The 20763-nt window shown below is 37.6% G+C and overlaps 1 protein-coding gene across 3 annotated transcripts in view; it reads right to left on the reverse strand.

Annotated features, from left to right (window-relative positions):
• Nucleotides 1–249: 249 nt before the first annotated feature.
• FZD6 (frizzled class receptor 6) overlaps nt 250–20763 on the reverse strand; it is a 31975-nt gene continuing 11461 nt past the window's right edge. For all 3 annotated transcript variants that reach the window (XM_087748194.1, XM_087748201.1, XM_087748185.1), the window contains exons 3-7: nt 10174–10370; nt 6697–7714; nt 4479–4627; nt 2794–3222; nt 250–2300 (exon numbers count right to left, since the gene is read on the reverse strand). In XM_087748194.1, coding sequence (XP_087604320.1) covers nt 2144–2300; nt 2794–3222; nt 4479–4627; nt 6697–7714; nt 10174–10370 — 1950 coding nt within the window. In that variant the 3' untranslated portion in view covers nt 250–2143. The remainder of the gene's footprint in view (nt 2301–2793; nt 3223–4478; nt 4628–6696; nt 7715–10173; nt 10371–20763) is intronic.

The following is a 20763-nucleotide window of genomic DNA, read 5'->3' on the forward strand; positions in this document are numbered from 1 at the left end:
TAAATGTTAGGATGAAAGAACTAGTTCAGTTTCTCACTCTTTCATAGCTCTCCGTGTTCACGCAAACAATTCCCAGCATTGTTCTGCCTCAGTTTCTCACTTACACAGGAGGGATAAAAACATGGCAATGCTTACTGCTCACGCAGCTCTAAGGAAAAAAAAAAATCCATTAAAGTGTCTTAGGTGCAAAAATAGTACAGTAATACAGCAACAAACATGCTAGTTAATAAGAACTACCAACTCAGAAGCTCTTGCTATACAACGGTATGTTTTATTACTAACAAAGACAGTAATAACAAAACTACTAAACATGTGTATGAAGTTACCCATTTACAAACACGACTACAAGAATGAAGGGTACTTAGTGTGCATTTTCACAGGAGATGTTTCGGATCTTTCTCACTGTCCTTCTCAGCAGCAAGAATTCTGTGTATTTTAAATGGGGAAATTATAAAAGAAATAGCATGTCCTATTTAAGGCAATAAATTACAAATGATAAAATGCCGATGCCGTAACGTAATGGTAAATACATTCAATTTTTATTGCATGATGGATAAAACAAATAACTTTGGTTTATCAGAACTGTAGTTCCTGTTGATTCAGCATTTACATGACCTTTGCACAATGCAATTTTGCTTGATTGTTCAATAGAACAATTTGTTCATCACCATGAATGCTGCCCAAATTGGAACACAATAATTCCTCTGCATAATATCAAAATCTTGAGAAATATTCTTATTAGTAAACAAATGCAAGATGCTGAATGGTCTTACAAAATGCATTGCTATTTACGTTTAGAAAACGGCAAAATCCTGGCTCCAAATTATCTCAAGTAATAAATCACATTGACTTCACTGGAGCCAGGACAAAATTCTTATCCACGTCAGTAGTACTTGCTCTTGAGAACCACCCTATCATAAGAAAGGCTACATGTATGAAGATCTTTTTGATTTAAAGAAAATATATTGCTGTAGTATATAGAAAATTAAGCTTTGTAGAAAAAGTATCTTGTTTTCAGTAAATATATTGTGTTAAACAAGCCTGTATATTAATAACTCAACAGTTTATTTTCTGCAAGATATTTCTCTACAGAATTAAAAAAAAAAATTAAGTTACTTGCATAGAAACAACGTGAAACACACACTTTCACTGCAGCTCAGTAAAAAAAAAAAACAAAAACCACAAACAAAAACAAACCAACAAAAAAACAACCCGAAGTGTGTACTTCAGACTCTGCCCCCCATGCTGCCAGGGACCTGAAGTGTTTTCTTCTTTGGCACGATGCACTGGAGCACCGCACCAGGAGGGGCTCCACGAAGGATTGCTCTGAAGCAGTGCTGCATCTAACGCACTGTCCCTGCAACAGGACGCACAGACGTCTGGTATGGTGCACGTTATACAGAAAGGTACAACCTGCTTTACTCAGAACTAAATAACATTGTCTGATCACCACAGGACTGTTGACTTTAGTAACACCGAAGGGAAGCATGTTAACTTTACCAGGTTTATACAGTACATACAGAACAGCAGTTCTAAATATTGACCTTACGCAGGCAGTTATTTACAAAATTCATTTTTATGTACAAAATAAATCACTATAATTCCAGATTCCCTTTCATATTCAGTGTACAAGCTACCATAAAACAGTGCTATAATTGATATATCATGACACACAATTTAAAGAGTATTTATAAATTTGTGTATCCCTTAAGTGATACTGCTGTTTAAAACATAGTAAAAAAGAGAAAAAAAAAATTTAACAAGCTTTGAAAAACATCAAAGATGCAGATATAACTTTATGCCTTGAAAAGTAACAGTGCTTTCTAAGCATTATTTTAATGCAATTCATTACAAAGTGTTCTTTACGCTGGGAATAGTGTTTGTTTCTCTCCTTTTTTTTCTTAAATTACTTCTATAGTCAATCCAGCCACGTCCTACAGAACTTCAATTTCCATTATTCCTGGATAGGATTAAATGTAGTACATTATTGCTAGCTGTCCCCACAACAAAACTCATATTTTTTAAGTGCAAAGCAAGATATGTGTGTTTTTTAATAAGGCACAGAATACCAGTTATTTCCAGTGTAACACAGAACCTGTATCAGTTTTATACGTTGAAAATGTTCATATAATATTTCAGTCTTTCAAAGGTTTGAACTGTTTCCTGAATCCAGCTCTCTTCTGGTGTCTGAAGCCGAGTAGACAAGTAGTGATACGGAAGCTGACTGTGAGACACCAGGTATTTGGGAACAGCTGCTTTGCAATGAAGGAGATTCGATAAAATCATTTTTAGGAGTTATTCTGTAAGTAATGAAAAATAAAACACAGGGAGTCAATTTTAAGCACAGTGCATTAAACTGCAAAAAATACATTTTTAGCAATGAAATTATAATATATCTTAAGCTGTATTCTTTTCAAGAGAATGCAATACAGTTCCGTACACTTTTCCAAGCTCAGGGTCACCATTGTTCTTTTTTAGACTCGTCACTTTTCAAGATGATTGCATTGCAGCCACAGATTTCTTGAGGGTTCAACAATACAAAAATATACGATGAGCTAAGCTCCAGCACTCAATGCTTAAAAGGAAAAGAAGAATTCTACAAAAACATAAAATAGCCCATATGCTAAAGACACATGGCCATATGAAATAGTTTGTAAGAATTACAGTACTCTCGACAGCTACTGAGGGTTAACTGCATATGAGAGTACAGCGATTCTTCAGAGAGAAATAGAAAACTTACAAAAATAGTGGTAATACACTTAACAAGCAAAAGATTGAGTTAAGGAACCTTACCTTCCTTCACCTACTCTCTTCATACTCTCAGCCAAGCTACTCATATCACATGTGCTATCTGCTTTGTTTCTTTTTTCCACCTGATCCACGGTCAGTTTAGAACTAGATAACAGTTGATCTCCACTGTTTTCACCTTCCTCGACTCTTCGGGCTGATGTTCTGTCTGCCTCTATCTCTTTCTCAGATGTCTCTGGGGAGGTTTTAATTTCTGCAACAGTTTCTTGGCTTAAGTAATCATGATTAGCGATTGCTACTGCAGAAGTTCCATGATTTGTTGTGCCACCCGTACTAGTCCCCATTGACTTCGAAATGACTTTCAATCTGTGAGAAGTTGATTTGTAGTGCTTCTTTTTATGTTTAACTTTGGAATTGTGCTTCAAGAAAAATTCACATGATTCTTGCAGCACTCTTCGACTCTCACTGATTGGACTGAAAGAAAATACAAGCATGTAACTGAATGAAGAGGATAACCTTAGATAAGTGATATAGCTTCATAGACAAAAATGTGAAAGAATAGCAACCAATGATGCAATCCGAGCTGGATGTTAATGAACACGAACAAAACAATTGTATGTGAAAAGAGGAGAAAAAAATCTGATCATAATGGCTCCAAAGTAATTATGTCTGTGGAACAATTAAATAAAGCAGATTTCTACATTTCTTACTTCTGCAAGTAGGTCCAATGACTTCGGTAGATTAATCATCTAAGAGAGGAAAGCAGGATTAGCTCATAAGCAGCTGTATTACCAAATTAACTTTGTGTAAGCCTCATTCAAGTGAAAAAAAGCCTAAGCATTATAAAATTGACTTCATTATTTTTAAATTTTTATAGCTGAAAGCAGTTAACATCTGAAACAGAAGAAAAATTATACAGGAAATGGAAAAAGAGGGGAGAGGGAAAGGAAGCTATAAGCTCACCACCAAGGAATGTAGATGTAAAATAAAAGGAGCTTAAAGACTGCTGTTTGGGAAACCCAAAGAAACAAAGAGATCTAAAAATAGAGTATAATTTATGAGTAACACAAATAATCTAAAACTAAATAATCAAGGAATAAAAAGGAATGGAAAAAGTTACAACTACAAGAAACAGAGGTGACACAACCCGTTTAAATCCATAGATATAAATTTACTAAAATTAAGTAATAAAGCTAATTATTCTGTTTCAGAAAAAAATAAGGAACAGTAGATCAATACAATAAAAGTGATACCAAGGAGGGTTCAATGAAAATTAATTTTAAAATAAGACAAGCCTGGCAGAGGAGAAAAGCAGAGGATGTTATTATGGCATGATGGTAAACATAGCTAAATACTGTGCCAAATGAAGCAGTCAGAACACATGAAAGGATCTAAGCTGATGGCTGAAATGATCTTCCTTCATTTGACTAGAAACCAGAGATGTATTAGCCAATGCTAAACACAGCAATGTCTTCTGCTCTATGAAGAGAACAAACCAGCAGAGGAAAACATCTTCTGTCTTCCGAGAATGTTGTCAAAAAGTCATTGCATATGTAAAACTTCCACAGACTCCAACGGAATTTTGCTGATGCCCATATGCAGCATTTAGACTCCGAAAAAGAAAGGGTCTAAGGACAACATTTTGATTACCTGAGCTATATTTAAGAAACATGTCTGAAATCCAATTTAAAGTATACACTTTAAAAACAGGAATAAAAAATTGTTCTTACTCTCTTTTGCGGTTTCTGTTGAAGAAATTGGCCCATTCAGAACAGGTCTTTTTACTTCCCACCCAGAAGACTGGAGATATGCCAACAATTAATGTCAGCAAATATTTCATCAGAAACAAAAATATTTCTGGTCTTGCTAGTGCCTTTGCCTAGAAGATAACAAAGTTTAATAAATGTAAAGAAGAAAATACTTGTTGATTTATTTTTTAAATGCAGAAAACAAATTATGTAAAAGAGAGACTTTCTCCTTATGGCTGTTCTTCTTTGTTAAGGCTTGTACAGTGGACAAATGTTAGACATGTACAGTCAAGTCAGACCTGGTTAATGTCTACAGCTGAATACACAGAGAGGAGATTAGTCAGAAGGAAATATTTTTCTTTTAAAATGAAAGGAAAGATAATTTGGGGGGTAATAGTATTAGCAACCATGTTCTTCAGAGATAGTTTGTATGTATAAGATTATTCCCTTCAACTTAAAAGAAATAGCAAGTGGATGAGTTGGGAGTTAATCAGATTAGACAGCATCTTCAAGGAGCCGCAGGGAACTACATAGTAGTTTTCTGTTTATTGCAAAATTAATCCACCTATTTGCAGAACTGGATCATAGGAGCTGAGACATTTAACTCAGTAAGAGATTATTATCTTCTGCTCCCATGCTGCAAATTTAATTTACATTACCTGGCTTATCTGCCACTCCCATCTATGAAAAGTCACTATTTTTGATGGTCAGGTAACATTAGCTACTTAAACTGAAGTTTGTTTTTATTTCGTTTTGATCTGGCCAATGTAATAAAAGTCTACAAGCTAGCTCAGGTAAGCCAAGGCCGAGCACACCACTTTAAGCTACTGCATAGTTAGCACATGCTGTTTATTACAGGGACAGATCCCATTAAGTGTGTCTTTGCATAACATTCCCTGTTGCTATTTACTCTTTCCAATAGGTTAATTAAAGGCTGAGAAAACATGGTCTTTCTGCCTTATTATGCCAAGCTGTTATATTTAAGCACCATACAACAAGGGCTTTTTTTTTTTTTTAAAAGCATAAAAGCCTTGTTTTCAGCCTCGTATGTTTTGGACCATTTAGGTTGATACAACGCTCAGTGCAAAACCCGCTGAAGACAAAGTGCACTTGTTAAGAATGGTAATGGAAGCAAGAATAACCAAGAGGTCTGTGAGCTGTGCTACTCTCAGCTTACACTGACTTCAATACAGAGGATACAGAGGGTGTTTAAGAATGTAGAAGGATCAAGTCTTATCATTCCATAATGCCTGTGCTTATATTCCTCTTCTTAATGATAGTTTATTGCAGTAAAAACATAGATGGTAAGTGCAAAGCAATGAAAGATGACACAAGGCACTTGCATTTCTCTTAGTGATGGTGTCTTTTTTTACATTTGTTCTTAAAAGGAAAGAAATAAACCATAAATTACTTGCGATTGCAGGGAGTTTTATGTACTTACAAGAGATTTAATCCATAGAGAGTACTGAACATGGGCGGATTTACTTTAAAAGCCTTTCCAAGGAAGTTGGTTTTTTAAAAGTCAAATGTTAAATATGAACACCTCTGCAATTTAAAGTGCTGTTGGGTTGCTTGTTTTTTTTCTTTTTTGTTTGTTTGGTTTTTTTTAAAGATTTCTTCACATTACTGAACATCAGCCTGCAAATGACAGCTATTGTGGAAAAAATGTACTGGAAATTTGTTTTGTACTATCAAGTGGTTTACACTTCTACACTTGGAAGAAAAAAAGATGAAAGTGATTTTAAATCTACGGTTATAAGCAACATTTTAAATCCAATTTAGACTCAATTTTCAAGAATCATTATTTCAGCTTCAACTGAAATTGATGCAAACTCACTTCAGGTACTTTGATACTGAGCTAGGCACCCAAGTACTTTTAGGAATAGATACTGTGAAGAATGACCCTCCCCCCAGCACAATTTGTAACATGAAGTTCAAATGTCGTAAAGATTATATATTCCCTTTAGAGCTGCGAGTCGGAATTTAATTGCTGAGTGCTATCAGTTTGACTAGTGAAAAATTTCAAAGCAAAAGTACGATACCACCAATTTTGACTTAAAAAGCAACTGATCACAGCATGTTCTTGAACTGATTACTTCATGTGAAAATAATCTACTATCTGCACGGCAGATAGGGTGATGCATAAGGGTTTTTGCCAATTAACTTTCCAGTATTATTTATAAAAGAAACTGCTACTTGCCTGATAAGGACAAGGAATATGGTACTGGTCACAGTGGTCAAATACCCAAGTCGTTTCCCAGATTTTCCGGTTCACCAGTTCATAGACATAACATCCAAGAAGTGCTACAAGTGGCACCAAGTATAAACCACTAAAAACTCCAATTCGGATCATAAATTTCTTTAGCTTCTCCTGGTTTCTGCCATCGTGTTGTATGACTTGCCGCACATGATTTAAAGAAATAATACCAGCTAAAAGAAGAGAGAGACCGAAAAAAACACAAAGGCACAACGGCAAAAGCACAAAGTACAGAGAGGCATCCAGATCATAGAGACCCACAAAGCAAACTCCACTGATATTGTCCCCTTCAACTTTGTTCATTGCAAGGAGCATAATGGTTAGAAAACCAGGTATTCCCCACGCAACTGCGTGGAACCACATCGCCTTCTGTGCAATTGCTTCACAGCTCCATTTTCTTCCTGCCGCAAGGAACCAAGTGATTGTAAGAATCACCCACCATATAGTTCCTGCCATGGTGAAGAAATACAAAACCATGAAAAGGACAGTACAGGCTTTGTTTTGGGAGCCAAGAACAACTGTTTCACCGATTTCTAACTTATCATCTGCCTCGTTACAGGCAGTTCTGTTCCCAAGTAAAAATCCGATAAAGTACATTAGAGAGACTATGCTGTAACAGACGGAGTAATATATGATTGGCCTCTCTGGGTACCTAAACCTTTTAACATCAATCAGAAAAGTCAGGAATGTGAAAAGCGTAGCACAAAGACAAAAGATTGAAACTATTCCAATGAAGCTTTTCGCAACATCCAATTCATAATTTTTGAAGTACATATTGGGACATGGGGGTGCACACTGATCAATTCCTAGAAACTTGTAGCCTTGTCCATTGGTAGTGTGTAGGTGTCGTGGACACCAGAATCCATAATCCCTTCGGATCTGGCCTGGGGTCTTCTGAGTTCCATGTACGTTTGTGGTTACAGCAGCAGTGGCAGGAACAGTCTCGTCACAATTGACTAGTCTACATAAACAAACAGAAGATGAAATATCTTAATATCCCTCATGCTCAACTATAATTATTTCTTAGAAATACAAAAAAAATCTGGTTCTAAGCACTGTTAAATTTTATAGATAATGCAAAATGTGCATTATATGAAAAAAATCAGGTTACATTTTAAAAAAGACTTCAAATATTTTCAGCTTAGAAGACTATTCAAACACTGCTATTTAACTGTTGATCTCTACCTGTTGTTTTATCGCTTATGAAACACTACTCAAATTGCAATTGTCCTTTTAGAGTCTTAAATTCTACTAAACTTTCACATATGTACACAAAAACATTTACAGGAATTGGTTTTCTTAAATCTGGATAACAATTGACTGTTGGAGACAGCAAACGATCTTGTCAAAACGCAAGCTTCAACCAAGAAACAAAGAACGAAGGCTGACTGTATCTAGAATTAACTCATGACTAGTATAAGATTATTATTATAATTTTTTATGTTATAGTGATATTTCATTGTCAACAACAATAAAACTACCTAACTGAAAGACAAAAGCAAAAAATATAAGCATTGTAAAAAATGATCACTATTTTAGCAATTTTTTTTCTAGCTCCATAACGTTCATTTAAAAATTGTTCAAGACTCAATTGCTCAAGGGTTTAATTGGACACACAGTATGTGATCTTTTTATATGGTTAATACAGTATTAGCAGTGTTGGAGATATCTTCAAACTAGATATGTAACTATAACTCAAACAGGTAAGCATTTACTCAAAACTGGATTTATATTTATATGCATTCCAAGTTCAAGCATGTATTTAAAAAGAACAAGTTTTGCATTCTAGCTTTTAAAGTAAGATTCTGTTATCTCAAAACATTCTTTGTCAAACGCTATTACAAGAGTCCCTCAATATCAGTTTGCAAGCTCAGCTTGACCTAAAAAAACCTTTCAGTTCTTTGTTTCTCTGCGTTATCATGCTGTCCAAAATCCAGACTAATCATTAAGAAAACAGATTCTGTAGCAGATTCTTTCATTAACCACAGACCGGACCAGTATGCACGGGAACAGTGAGAACTTTATTCACCCATGTCTTAATAGGCATTATGCACATCTGTAAGAATACATGAGTGTGAATCTCAGGATTCCAGTTACTGGCCATCCTCATGCCAGCTACTCTTCCATGGGCTCCAGCAGCAGGATGTCTGCTGCCGTAAGAACATCCTGCATTACGTGGACTTCTCAGGATCGGCTATTGGGGAGACATCATTTCACATATGAACAGAGCAGGTTCATTTGCAGTAAATGCTAGCAGTAATAGAATAATTTAAAGCTGCAGTGATTCCTGCAAAAATGTAATTTGATTTAAAAAGTCATTTGAAAGATATTTTGAATAACTGGATTCACTTGTAATTTTCCTAATTTTTCAAAACAATTCTTGAAGACATTTGCTGCACTGAGTGGCACTACCGTTGCTCGCACTAGATGGGAAAAGTTGATGCTTTTTGTTTTAAAACCCCACAACGTCAATTTTTCTGCAGAACTAAGGGAAATGGCATTAATGCCATCTGTCACAGTCACTCCAACGCAGACTTCTAACAGAGATCATAGCACAGGACTACTGTCCCAGCTCTCCCTCAGCCCTATCACAGATTAGCAACTGCATGGGGGTTAGAAAAAAAAAATGTTTGAGTTACCATTCTCTCCTCCTTTCCTGTACTTCTTGCCCTGACATGTGTTAAAAAAAAAAAAAATCTGGCCTTAATAATTTATAAATATCTGCAGTTGAAGGTCAGAATCTCAAGATTACACTGGAGTGTTTTCAGTGGTTTCCATTTAATACCTATATAGACTCATTTTTTTCCCCCAAATGTAATATTAACTGTCTTCTCTCTGGAACAGACACGTGAACATCTTTGAGAAAAAGGTGAAATTTTTAAAAAATAGGACTTTTGGCAGGCAGTACAGGAAAAGCAACACAAGACTGAATTTGCACATTTAAGTGGTTAGGAGTAACATAAGGCTTCCACTATTTAATGCTCGGTGTCCATTCAGATATAGAGTATTTTATATTTCATTATTTTATGCGCAATTATTTATAAAACCTCAGTGAAGCAAGTATGATCATCCCCAGTTTAGAGATCAGAAACCAAGGCAAAAATCTATGCTGTAGCATTTAATATTTTAAATTTTAAGAAATTTATAGTAAAAAGCTTCTTTTTGCAGGGATCTGAATACCGAAAAGAACTGCTGCAGAACTTTGTTGCAAAAAAGTCACAAGCAGGAAATGCAGGTGATCATCTGAATAATGAAAAAGTTTTAATAAAAAAAACAGTCCTATGCATAAGCACTGTAGGGTCACCAGTGATGCGGAAGCTACAGCAAGGTGATATTTAACATTCTGCCTCAGATTTTCAACTCAGTCTAGGTCAAATATGAAAATATCACCCCCACCTGTTAACATGAAAAATACCCCACCTGGTACATTCCAGCTCTTCAGGCCATGTGATTCCAAAAGTGTCCATCAGCTGCTTACAGTCGGAATACACCTTCTCACAGAGGCTTCGACAAGGGTGAATCACGTGAATTTGCTCCAGGCAGGCAGGGACAAAGGCTTTGCACAGAAATGTGTGGACGTCTGGTGAACAGTGAAGATTCATAAGTGTCAGAAAAGGCTATGGGGAAGAAAAAGGCTTTGGTTAGTAATTTTAAAAAAGATAATTCAAGGCATCAAAACTAACTTTCATCACTATGGCTCACATTTGTTCCCCCGTAGGTTTGAAAAGATATAGAAAATAGTGTTTGTTCTGCAGTTGTGAAAGAGCAAAACCCAGTGGCCTGAGCACCAAGAAGCTCCGTTAGCACTTCTGGCCCAGCCCCTGCCCGGGGATCTTGGCCCACCTGTAACTATTCAAATCTGATTTTTCCTATTTGACAATATTAGAAATCTGAAAGGTATTATGAAAGCCCAAGATTTTAAAAAAATAGGGTAAAACATTAAGTTCCTACATTCACCAGTCAACTTCTAAATAAGAGTCCTGAGATTTTTTTAAAGGTGGTCTGTCCCTGTGGTTCCTTTTAAATTACGTTTTCAGTCCTAAGTGGTGTGTTGCACTCATCATCTCTCATGCTAGAGAGGTTTGAGGTTTTTTGATTAATGAGGTCCAAATATCATTATTCCTCATTTTTGAAACACTGCATTTCAAAATCTCAACATGACTGAGAATGAAACCAAAGAAGCCAACCACATGCCAGTGACCTGTTGGTGACTCTCGGGACACATGAAGACTAGGTCACAGATCAGGTAGGGCCACGAGGTGCCAGGTGTTGCCAGGACATAGGGCATGTATACGGCACACCAACATTTCACCCACGTAAAGAGTGCTGGGGCGGCAGGCCGGGGGGGTGTGCAGAACCAATCGGCTCCTCCATCCCGCTCGCTGGGCCTGCAGAGACTGCCCAGCAAAAAGGAAGGGAAGCAGAGAGCGGCTGGTGGGGCGTATGCATGTTGACAGCCTCCCCACCCTGCTGGTTCTCCAACAAGCCCCAGCCTTCAGACCCGTTGCAGGCTGCTGTTCACTGTCCTGTCTGCCACGCCAGGTACACATTCCTGATCCAGCTCATGAGAGTAAAACCAGCTAATTTAAACACCGTTCCAGGGGAACTAACCCACGGCCGAGGGTGAAATCAATCTGCACGATCACGGTAGCCTTTTTATGTAGGCTTTTTGATAAAACGCTTCTTGGATTTCAGGAAAAACGAATCCCTGTATCACACGTAAATAGTCAAATTCATGCACCAGGAAAGCTGAAACAGTATTTAACCCACTTCGAAATGTGCTGATAAACAGGGACGCAGCAAAAAATTTTCAAAGAAGGCAGAATTTTTAGTAAGATTTTTATTTAATAAGAATTTTATTTAATTCTTTGCGATTAACAGCTGCGGATCTCAAATATTCAACCAACGACTGGTAAAGGAAGGATTAACTTCTGAGCCCAGAACCGTATCCTTATTTTTGTCACCTTAAGTATCCCAAATATATATAGACCCATACCCCAAGAGCAAGTCTAACTACTGAGCATGCAGTTTAAAAGGAAAGACATTGATAAATAAATTTTCTCCTTCAAAATGGAGTATCTACAAATCCTTAAGGGACTTTTGTAATAAACATAGGAATGTGTGTGGGGCTGGGGGAAAGGAGAAGATAAGGCAGAGCAAGAATAATACTTTATGAAAAACCAAAAATATGTTGGCACCATCCTTCAGAGCACTCCGGCTGCGTGCTGCATCTGCAGATGCCATTACAGCAGGCGCACAGAAGTCTGATCCCCCCTCTGGATGTCTGCTCTGGAGCCGCCTTCTCAGGAACCCAAGACTTGAGTATTTTATGACAAGGAGAGAAGCATAGCTCTGCTATAATGTGCTCCAGTTCCGTAAGTTGGATTACTTCCTAAATGCTACACAGCTTCAGGTCGAAAAAAAGAGTCAGGAGTTAACCTAAATGAATTAAATTTCTTTTGCACAACTATGATGCTTGTTTTCTTTTCAATTACATTTTATTTCCTCCAATGTTTAATTTATGTTAGCTATGTTCTTCCTGACACTTAGGATAAAATAAAGATAATAGCCTAGGTAGTCCTACACATCTATAGAAATTGAGTTTACTTTTGGAATTAAGTCTTGTAGAAATTTCTTGATTGTTACGAATTCTTCCTTTTTATCACTCACAGTTCATCTCAGTTGATTAAAAAATAAAAATTTTCTACAGTAAGTTCTGGTGTGCCAGTCAAGAACTCTTGCAGACTGAGGTAAAACAGCAATATTTTCTCTAAAAAGTAAGACTTTAAAAAAAACCCAAAACCCAAAAACCTAAACCCACGAATATTCATATCTATGAAACCAACTTTATCTAAAGAGATATTTTACTAGCTATTTTGATTAGCAACTAACAATTTTTAAATAGCATTTTCCAACATAACTAATAAGGCTGTATATCATAAGTTTGCTCCCTTGATACAGAAAACGAATAAAAAGAAAGCAATGTCTGGTGAAGAAAGTCAGGACATAAAACCAACCTTTACCATTCTAACAGAATTTCTGTTACATGAAAATACTTAAAAGCTAAAATATCACAAGAATCACTACACAATAATACTGTGCATTAGAGGTAGATAATGACAAGTGAAAATTAAATGCTTGCAAGAGTTTTACTACAGCATGTTGTCATTGGCTTAAATACTGTTGTTTAAAGAACATATTTTATGTGAGTGCAAAACTACCCTAATGGATAAATGTAAAAATGCAAAACTGTAGGAAGGAAGCTATGCTTAGCGTGTAACGTAATCGGAGCAGAAATCCAAGGACATGTCTGAGGGATAATTGTTCTCACAGTATTTCTTTCAGCTTGCTAAAAATGTTTACCTTTTGACACCTGAAAGCATGAGCACAAGTTAAAAGCAGGAGGTTTGGTGTTCTGAAAACACAAGCAGACCTTCTGGGTCAGACCGAACACATAGTTCTCCCCCTGGCTGGTAGCAAGGGGGGTACAAGATGACAAGCGGACATCCCTCCCAGTTTCCAACAATCAACGGTTTAGGAAACTTTACGAGCAGCAGGTTATAACACCAGCATTCTGTTGAAAAGACACCAAGAGACCTCCTTTCTTCCTAGAACACATCTAATCCCTTTTTCAACCGTTTATGCTTATACTCTTTGTAAAATACTACAGCGCTAAGTTATATTGCATAATTTAATCAGACACTGCTGAGAAAATACTTCATTTTATTTCTTTATTGTAATTCCCGGGTTTGCAACCTAGTTTGTGTTTTGACAGTTAACAGATTACTCTTTACTTTTTCCATGCCATTTTGCCATCCTGCTATCTTCTACATTTTATATTTATATTTTATCGTAATAATGTTTTACATTTTGATTTCTACTCCTTTCAGAATATACTTTGCCTTCTATTTGCCTTGACTACATTTGAACACTGACCTCACATTTCGGCAGCACTATCCACAGTGACGACAAAGACTCTTTTCTGAGCGACAGTAACTAATATAATACCATGCACATCTACTTGTATGAATAGTGGGGGTTATTTTTTCCTACATTCATTACTCTGCATTTACCACCCCTAAATCTCACCTACCATTTTATTGTCTAATTGCACCTAACACAAGACCTTTCTGCAACCCTTCAGTATTTTTTTTTTTTTAATTTTTTTTTTTTTTTTTTTTAGCAAATTCACTATCCATCCCTCTTCCAGGTCATTTATTAGTGTGTCAGAGGTTCCAGTACAGATGACTAGGGGGAAATCACTCTAGTCATTTATTTGCTATAGGACCAAACTATCAGTTAATGATTTCATACCCTACTTTGTGACAAAACATTTATTTATTCCTACTTTCTTGTTCTTTAGGTAGGCATTGGAAAAGAAAGTTCCTGTTGGGTCACCAGCATAGTTTCTTTACAAAACACAGGTTATGACCATGTCAAAGCCTTTTTGAAAATGGAACTATAATATGCAGGCTGAATTACCCCTTTCAACAAAGTTCTTCAGTCCGTAAAAAAAGCCAACTCCAATAGATTTTACAGGCAATGATCTCCCTCAACCAAAAAAACTCTCTAAAATGTAGAACTTTGCCTCAAGCACACGCAAATAAGATTTACAAAATACAGATTTATTTTCAGAAACTGCCTACTTTTACCATTTAAGAACAGCAAAAAAGGTCGTGAATTGTGCCTGGAACTCTGCTAACAATTATGTATCTTTAAATGTGGGCTTGACTTCCAGCTACCCAATTTGGAAATGTTTCATTACAGAAAATAATAGGTCTGCATTTCCTGACGGACCATAAAAGCAAAATCTCACCAAAGCCAAACTATTCACTGCTCCTGCTGGATAGTGGGTAAGCAAAAAGTGTAAAACCGAGATCACAAGCTCACTGAGAGTATGAATTGGCTGCTTCAAGGCTATGTTATCCAGATCACGGGTGTCCCAACCACCAACCATTTTTTACCGAAGTGGTTAGCTGGGTAACCTGCACACATGCACATGTTGATGTCTTGAGCATCCAAGTTCAAGATTAAACCCGCAGATTCACCAAGCCGGTACCATGTTCCTCTCCTCTTCAGGAAGGTCAGGATGTGCAGGTGGCACAACCACATGAAAAGGCACTTGGCATATCTAGCATTAGCAACCATTGCCCTGTCACATGAAGGACAGGCATGAAAACCTGCAGGTTTAGTGATGGCAGTGCTAAAAATAGAGTGAAACCAGGCTCTTTTAAAACCAAGAATGGAGCCTCACAAAGCCAATGCAAATCCTAAAATCTAAATTCTCATCTTCCTGCCAATGGGAAAAAAAAAAAAAAACCCAACGAAAACAAAAACAGTAAATGTGAGGCAAACTAGAACACACTAACAATCTACCAAAAAACCCTCCAACAAACTAATTACAACTGTAAAGCCAAAGATGATGTAGTCTGGACCAACTGCAGAAGCGCTGCCTCGAGCAATAGCAGTGAAGAACTGAGGGCTGTGAAATGCAAACTTTTCACTGCGCCGTCAGTGCGGAGTATGAGAGGGGCACGTGCCCTGTACAGAAACCTCCCAGTGCAAAATGGTCAGAACTGAACCCCGTGAAGCATACATGTACCAACTGTGAGTACGGTCAAACAATCAAAGGGAGCAGAGCATCACTAGCCAGTGAGAGGAATAGCCTCTGCACTGAACAAAACACCAAACACCTTACTTAGTAAATCCTAGATTCTTTACAAAGTATGTCTATGTTGCATTTTATCCAGAGGCAAAAAGCCAGACTATCTCAGAAATCCAGTTATGGTGTGGTCCTACAATCAATAACACAACCGAGAGGAGTGAAAACAAACGGTGCAGAGTACAGAATCAATGGCTAGGTGCGAACACGCTCTTAAACATGCTTTGCCAACAAGTAAATTGCAACCTAGAACTGTATGTGAACCTCGTGCTCAGCATGCTTCTGTTTTGTGCTTAGCAGGCTTACAAGTCCAAGAGACAACAGAAACAAGCTCATTATCCCAAGCAGAGAGCACAGATGGTCTGTCCTACCTGATCTCAGTTTTACCCTAGAGAAAAGTATTACCAGAGACGATCAGATGTCTCTAGGGTTGGGATCTATGATAACTACTAACGTATGCCAAAACAAGTAAGTGAAATTAATCAGCAGAGTGCAGGAGAACAATGTCACAGAAATATTTAAATAATATAGAAAACAGCGGATGAAAATATCAAGGTCCTTGTTACAATCAGCTATGGTAAACCAGTTTTACAATCCTTTAACCTTGTCTTTTACAATCAAGACAGGAAATATCTTGAATTGCTGAGATACACAGAGGATAAGAGCCCTTGTTCAGCCACTGGAGCCAGTTCTTTAAGCCAGTAACAACCTACTTGCCTAACCACTGAGGTCTAGCTACCAAGTGAAAACATTTAGCTTAGTTAACCTAGTTAACACTGAGGTTAACTAAGTTAAACAATGAGAGACACCAGCTGTCTCACTGTTAAGCAATGGTACCCCTTTCACGATTTGATACAAAACTTGTGACCCAAAGCAACAACATTATAACCTTGTCATGTACATAACTGTGTACTTCAATCGCAGAAGCAAACACAGACTTAAATCTCAATTTCTACAATCATACTACACTGTGTACCCCAGATTCCTATCTATATTAAAGATACACATTGTTATTCATGAAACTATTTATCTGCTTTACAGGAAATAACACCTCACCTTAAGGATTAATAAATAGTGATTAATAATTTACAGCACCAGACTCAAACACAACTACTGCCCAGTAAGCGTCATTGCAGAATCAAAGTACAACCTCAAAACCTAAACACAATATATTTTACATATACATTTCCGTATGTGATATGTAGGAAATACAGCCACTGTCAACCATGGTGTATATAAACGGTCTCAAAAGAATATGCAGTAATTACTCTTTATACTCAGAGAGCTACACCAACAATTAAACTTCATGGTATCTTTAGCCACTTTTATAATGATAGTCTGTTTCAATTAAAAACAGTGAAACAAGTATGGCACGGTTGATTTAATCCTACATTATTGTTTCAATAGAGCTACTCTCAACTGGAGGCAAACGAGATTAGCATCATACCCAGAGAGATTAATGCCTTCATACAATTCCCAGATGGGCTGGCAAGGGTGGTAATTTGCTCATGGCCACAGTGAATCAGCTGCCAAGAAACTCTGACTCCTAATTCATGCACAATTAATTAAGTCACGATAAATAAATGTCCTAGCACATGAAACTAAATGAAGGATGAAATTTTCAAGTTTGATTAGACTCAAAGCAATGTTGAGAAAAGACTAGGTTCTTCCAATTGGATGCTATATCGATGGATTTAGATCAAAGGGAAGCTAAAGGCACTTCTAAGTTGGTATGTAAGGATTTAGAAGCTACTTTTGCAGGAGGCTAAGGCAGCTTAAGTGTCAGCATCTTGTTGCTACATGTCTGCTAGAAGTTGCTACTTCAACAGCAGAGCTGCAAAACAGAAATGTGGGTGCAGCTTCTGAACATTAGCGCAATGTCAACCATCCTTTAAATTACCAATGAAGATGGTATGAACTAATTTGCTATTGATTTAGGGGGGGCCCCAAATACTCCATGTCACTACCTGAGCTGTGGGTAATAATTGACTGTTGCTGCCAGCAGCGAGGATCAGTCATAATCTGTATTTTCTAACCTCAGTCAAAATCATATGGGTAACTCCTCGAAGACAGAAGTTTTTCGGGACTAAAATTCACTGATAGGAATACAATATTTTAGACATGAATACATATAAATTCAATATGCATCATTAGTGCACACTAATTTGACAGAGGTAAAAGAAAACCATTGAACACACATGAATTTGACTTATTAAAATAAGCTGCTTTCAAACAAAGCAGCATTACTTTCTACAGCTTTCAAAATAGAATTAAGGTAAATATAGCCATGTTTAATTTAAAAGCTTGTCAAACGTTTTTTAAATGTAATCAGTCTAGCATTTACAGAGATAAGAATGAAATCTTTTGTCAGGGTAGAAATCAGGTTACCCCAGTAGTTTATAAGCCAAATAGTTTCCTACTCAGGGACAATCTAGAGTTCAAGGAGCTGAGGGGAAAAAAAAAAAAAAAAAAAAAAAAGAAAAAAAAGAAAAATGTAATAAAAAAGCAAGCGGACCAAACAATGCTGTTCTGCAGTGGAAAATGTTTGCAAAGATATGAGCTTTCATCTGTGTCCCTCAGCTGAACAGCAAAGGCAATGCATGCACTTTGACTTTCAAAGGCAACAAGTTATTTTAGGGCTCTGAACAAAGCGTGGGGACAGCTTAACTTGCAAGAGTGGATAAGCTGAACTGCTCCCAGCAGTCTGCTCCTCCCACAGCCAGAGAGATGTGGGAGCTGCAGACCAGCAGTCAGCACCTGAAGCATCATAACTTAGAAGGGAAAGTCAGATGGCAGCTGATCTTAAAAATGCAGTGCTGTAAACTCCAGTGGCTCAGGGACTGACTGACCAGCAGTCAGACCCTGGGGAGCCAGACCTTCATCACCCACCTCAAGCTAAACTAGCCAGGCATCAGTTCAGATCGCAGGCTGTGTCACTGCTCAACGAGCTGAATTACTCATCGTCTAAACGTTCAATATATTTGCAACAAAATCACGAGTATATTTACAAACTCTTCGTCATCATTCACTCCTACACCTGTATACGCAATATACTTTAATACACATTCAGTTGTGAACCTTCATACTAGCTGTTTCAAGTTGATGGGACTATTAATGAGAAATCCAACCAGGGTAAGGACAAGGCACACGCGGTAAGGTTTTCAGAGGTCAGTAGGGCAGCAAGACACTCACCTACTTTAAAAAAAGCAAAATGAAAACCAAAAAAACCACTCTACCACCACAAATGGGCACTAAACCTGCCATTGCCATTGACAGTATACACAGACACATACGTAGAAAGATAAAGGAGGCTATACTGCTTTTTACTTCTATGGGCTCCAGACTGTTTTGCATTAAACAGCAACTACAGAATTTCTTTCGGTAGTAAGACAACTTAGTTCCATGTTTTCCCCTTAAAGTATTTTTAAGTGCAAAATAAAAATACATACATCACTACATTTTTTTAACTATAGCAAAGGTTAGAAACAATATAATTGGGAATATTACACCTCACTAAGAAGTTATTCTGAAGCAAACTAAAGTACAAGTATACCAATACTTTCCAAAATAGCTTATTAGCAAAATTCACTGCATTTAGTGGTTCTAACCTAAATTATAGCTTGACCTAAATCATAGAGATTCCAGCCTCTGCAATTTACAGTCCAAAACAAACATGAGAAGAGTTTTCCCAAGCATTACAGAACTAAACTATTTATACAAAGTTTTCAATTATATATGGTTTTATCTCCATGTACACTATACAGAGCACAAAAGACAGACAAATATAAGTTAACTGAGGGAAAGTATCCTGCGGGCCCTCAAACATCTGAAGTCTAGACAGAGCTTCATTACATCTGGACTGTGGTAGCAGACGAACCTCAAAATCTGAAATTCTTCATGTATTTGCCATGCATTACAGAAGTAAATGGATTTATTACTGAACTTTTTGTGTAGAATACAATTCAGAGTATTACCAGTAATGCTGTTGATAGACTGCTTGTTTTCTATAAAAAAGCTCCTCATTTGAAGGGAATTCCAGCAGAAGTCACTATTGCTCCGTTTCCAAAAAAGTCAGACCAGATTCATGTTTCCCCCTGTCTTTGTGAGTGTGGAGATGCACTTTAGCAGAACAGCACCACCCAGGTTACCAGAGTAGTAACCCTGCACCATACTTTCTTCCTTGCCTACTTCACACATAAACTAAATCAGGAAAATCTCAGTCATGACAGGATTGATCTTCTCAAGCAATCTTCTGTCAGTCTTCTGCAACATCAAGTAAAGCAGTCAAGACAGATCCACAAACGGGACTGGCTATTGCAACAGAAACTTGTGATGCCTAACCTCCAGGCACTTCACAAAGCCATCACAGCAGTTTCCCTATCTGATGTCCCCACAGAGGGGCACCCGAGAATGACATTCACAGAATTCAGGAAGCAGAGAGAACCTCACAGCCAGAAGAAAACGCTCAAGAGGAAAAGGAATCAAATAGTACATATCTCCAAAAGTTAGGTAACTAACGCCAAGCTCCGAAGCAACGTTTATTCAACAGACTACTTCTCAGCATGCTCACGGATCCATCTTCAGACACCTCCTTTGCCAGTCTATAAAATAAAAATTCAAGCAGTCTTAAAAAAGAAAAACAAAAACAAAAAAGCTTAATTATAGCTCAATGACTGGTATGCTCATGGGAGAGAAACTGGGCATCCTGTTCCACTGAGTATTTAAGTATTTTAAATAAGGTGATACAGGATCAACAGAGAAAAGCAAGAGACATTTCTGTGCCAGAAAGCCATACAATCTGCAGTTAGAGATTAACCTGTCACTGCCAACTCAGCCTGGAAGGGACAACCAGTCCTCTTCCCCACAAGGTACTTAACTCCCCTTTTCTAAACCCAAGCCATGCTAATACTAGAAGAACACCAGAGCATTTGATGCCCTTTGCCTTCACAGAGTTCCTGGGAAGGCAAGAAAGCCAGTTCTGTGGATGCAAAGGCATCTGAACCAGCTCTGCACAGCCCAGCACCATCCCAGCCAGGTGCCATTTCTACATGCCTGCCGATCCTGCTCCGAGTCCACCCAGGAACACAGTTATATGGCACAACACCTTTGGCTCAAAGCTGAACCCATTAGACCTGAGAAAGCCCTGCAAGAAGCCACACTGTTGCCTGCATCAAGTTTTCCACTCTTTGCAGACCTGGGCTAGCCATGCTATTGGTTAGGTGGGGGCAGATATATTGTATATAAATTGGAAGATCAGCTGGCTTATGAAATTAATTCCTATGCTAACAGGGAATAATAAACTGCCACCCTCAGCCTCCAAAATCCAACAAAATGGAGAGTAACCACAT

This window comes from Nipponia nippon, unplaced genomic scaffold, assembly GCF_047370975.1.
Source record: "Nipponia nippon isolate SJK-2023a ecotype South Korea unplaced genomic scaffold, ASM4737097v1 scaffold_1, whole genome shotgun sequence".
Taxonomy (NCBI): Eukaryota; Metazoa; Chordata; class Aves; order Pelecaniformes; family Threskiornithidae; genus Nipponia; species Nipponia nippon.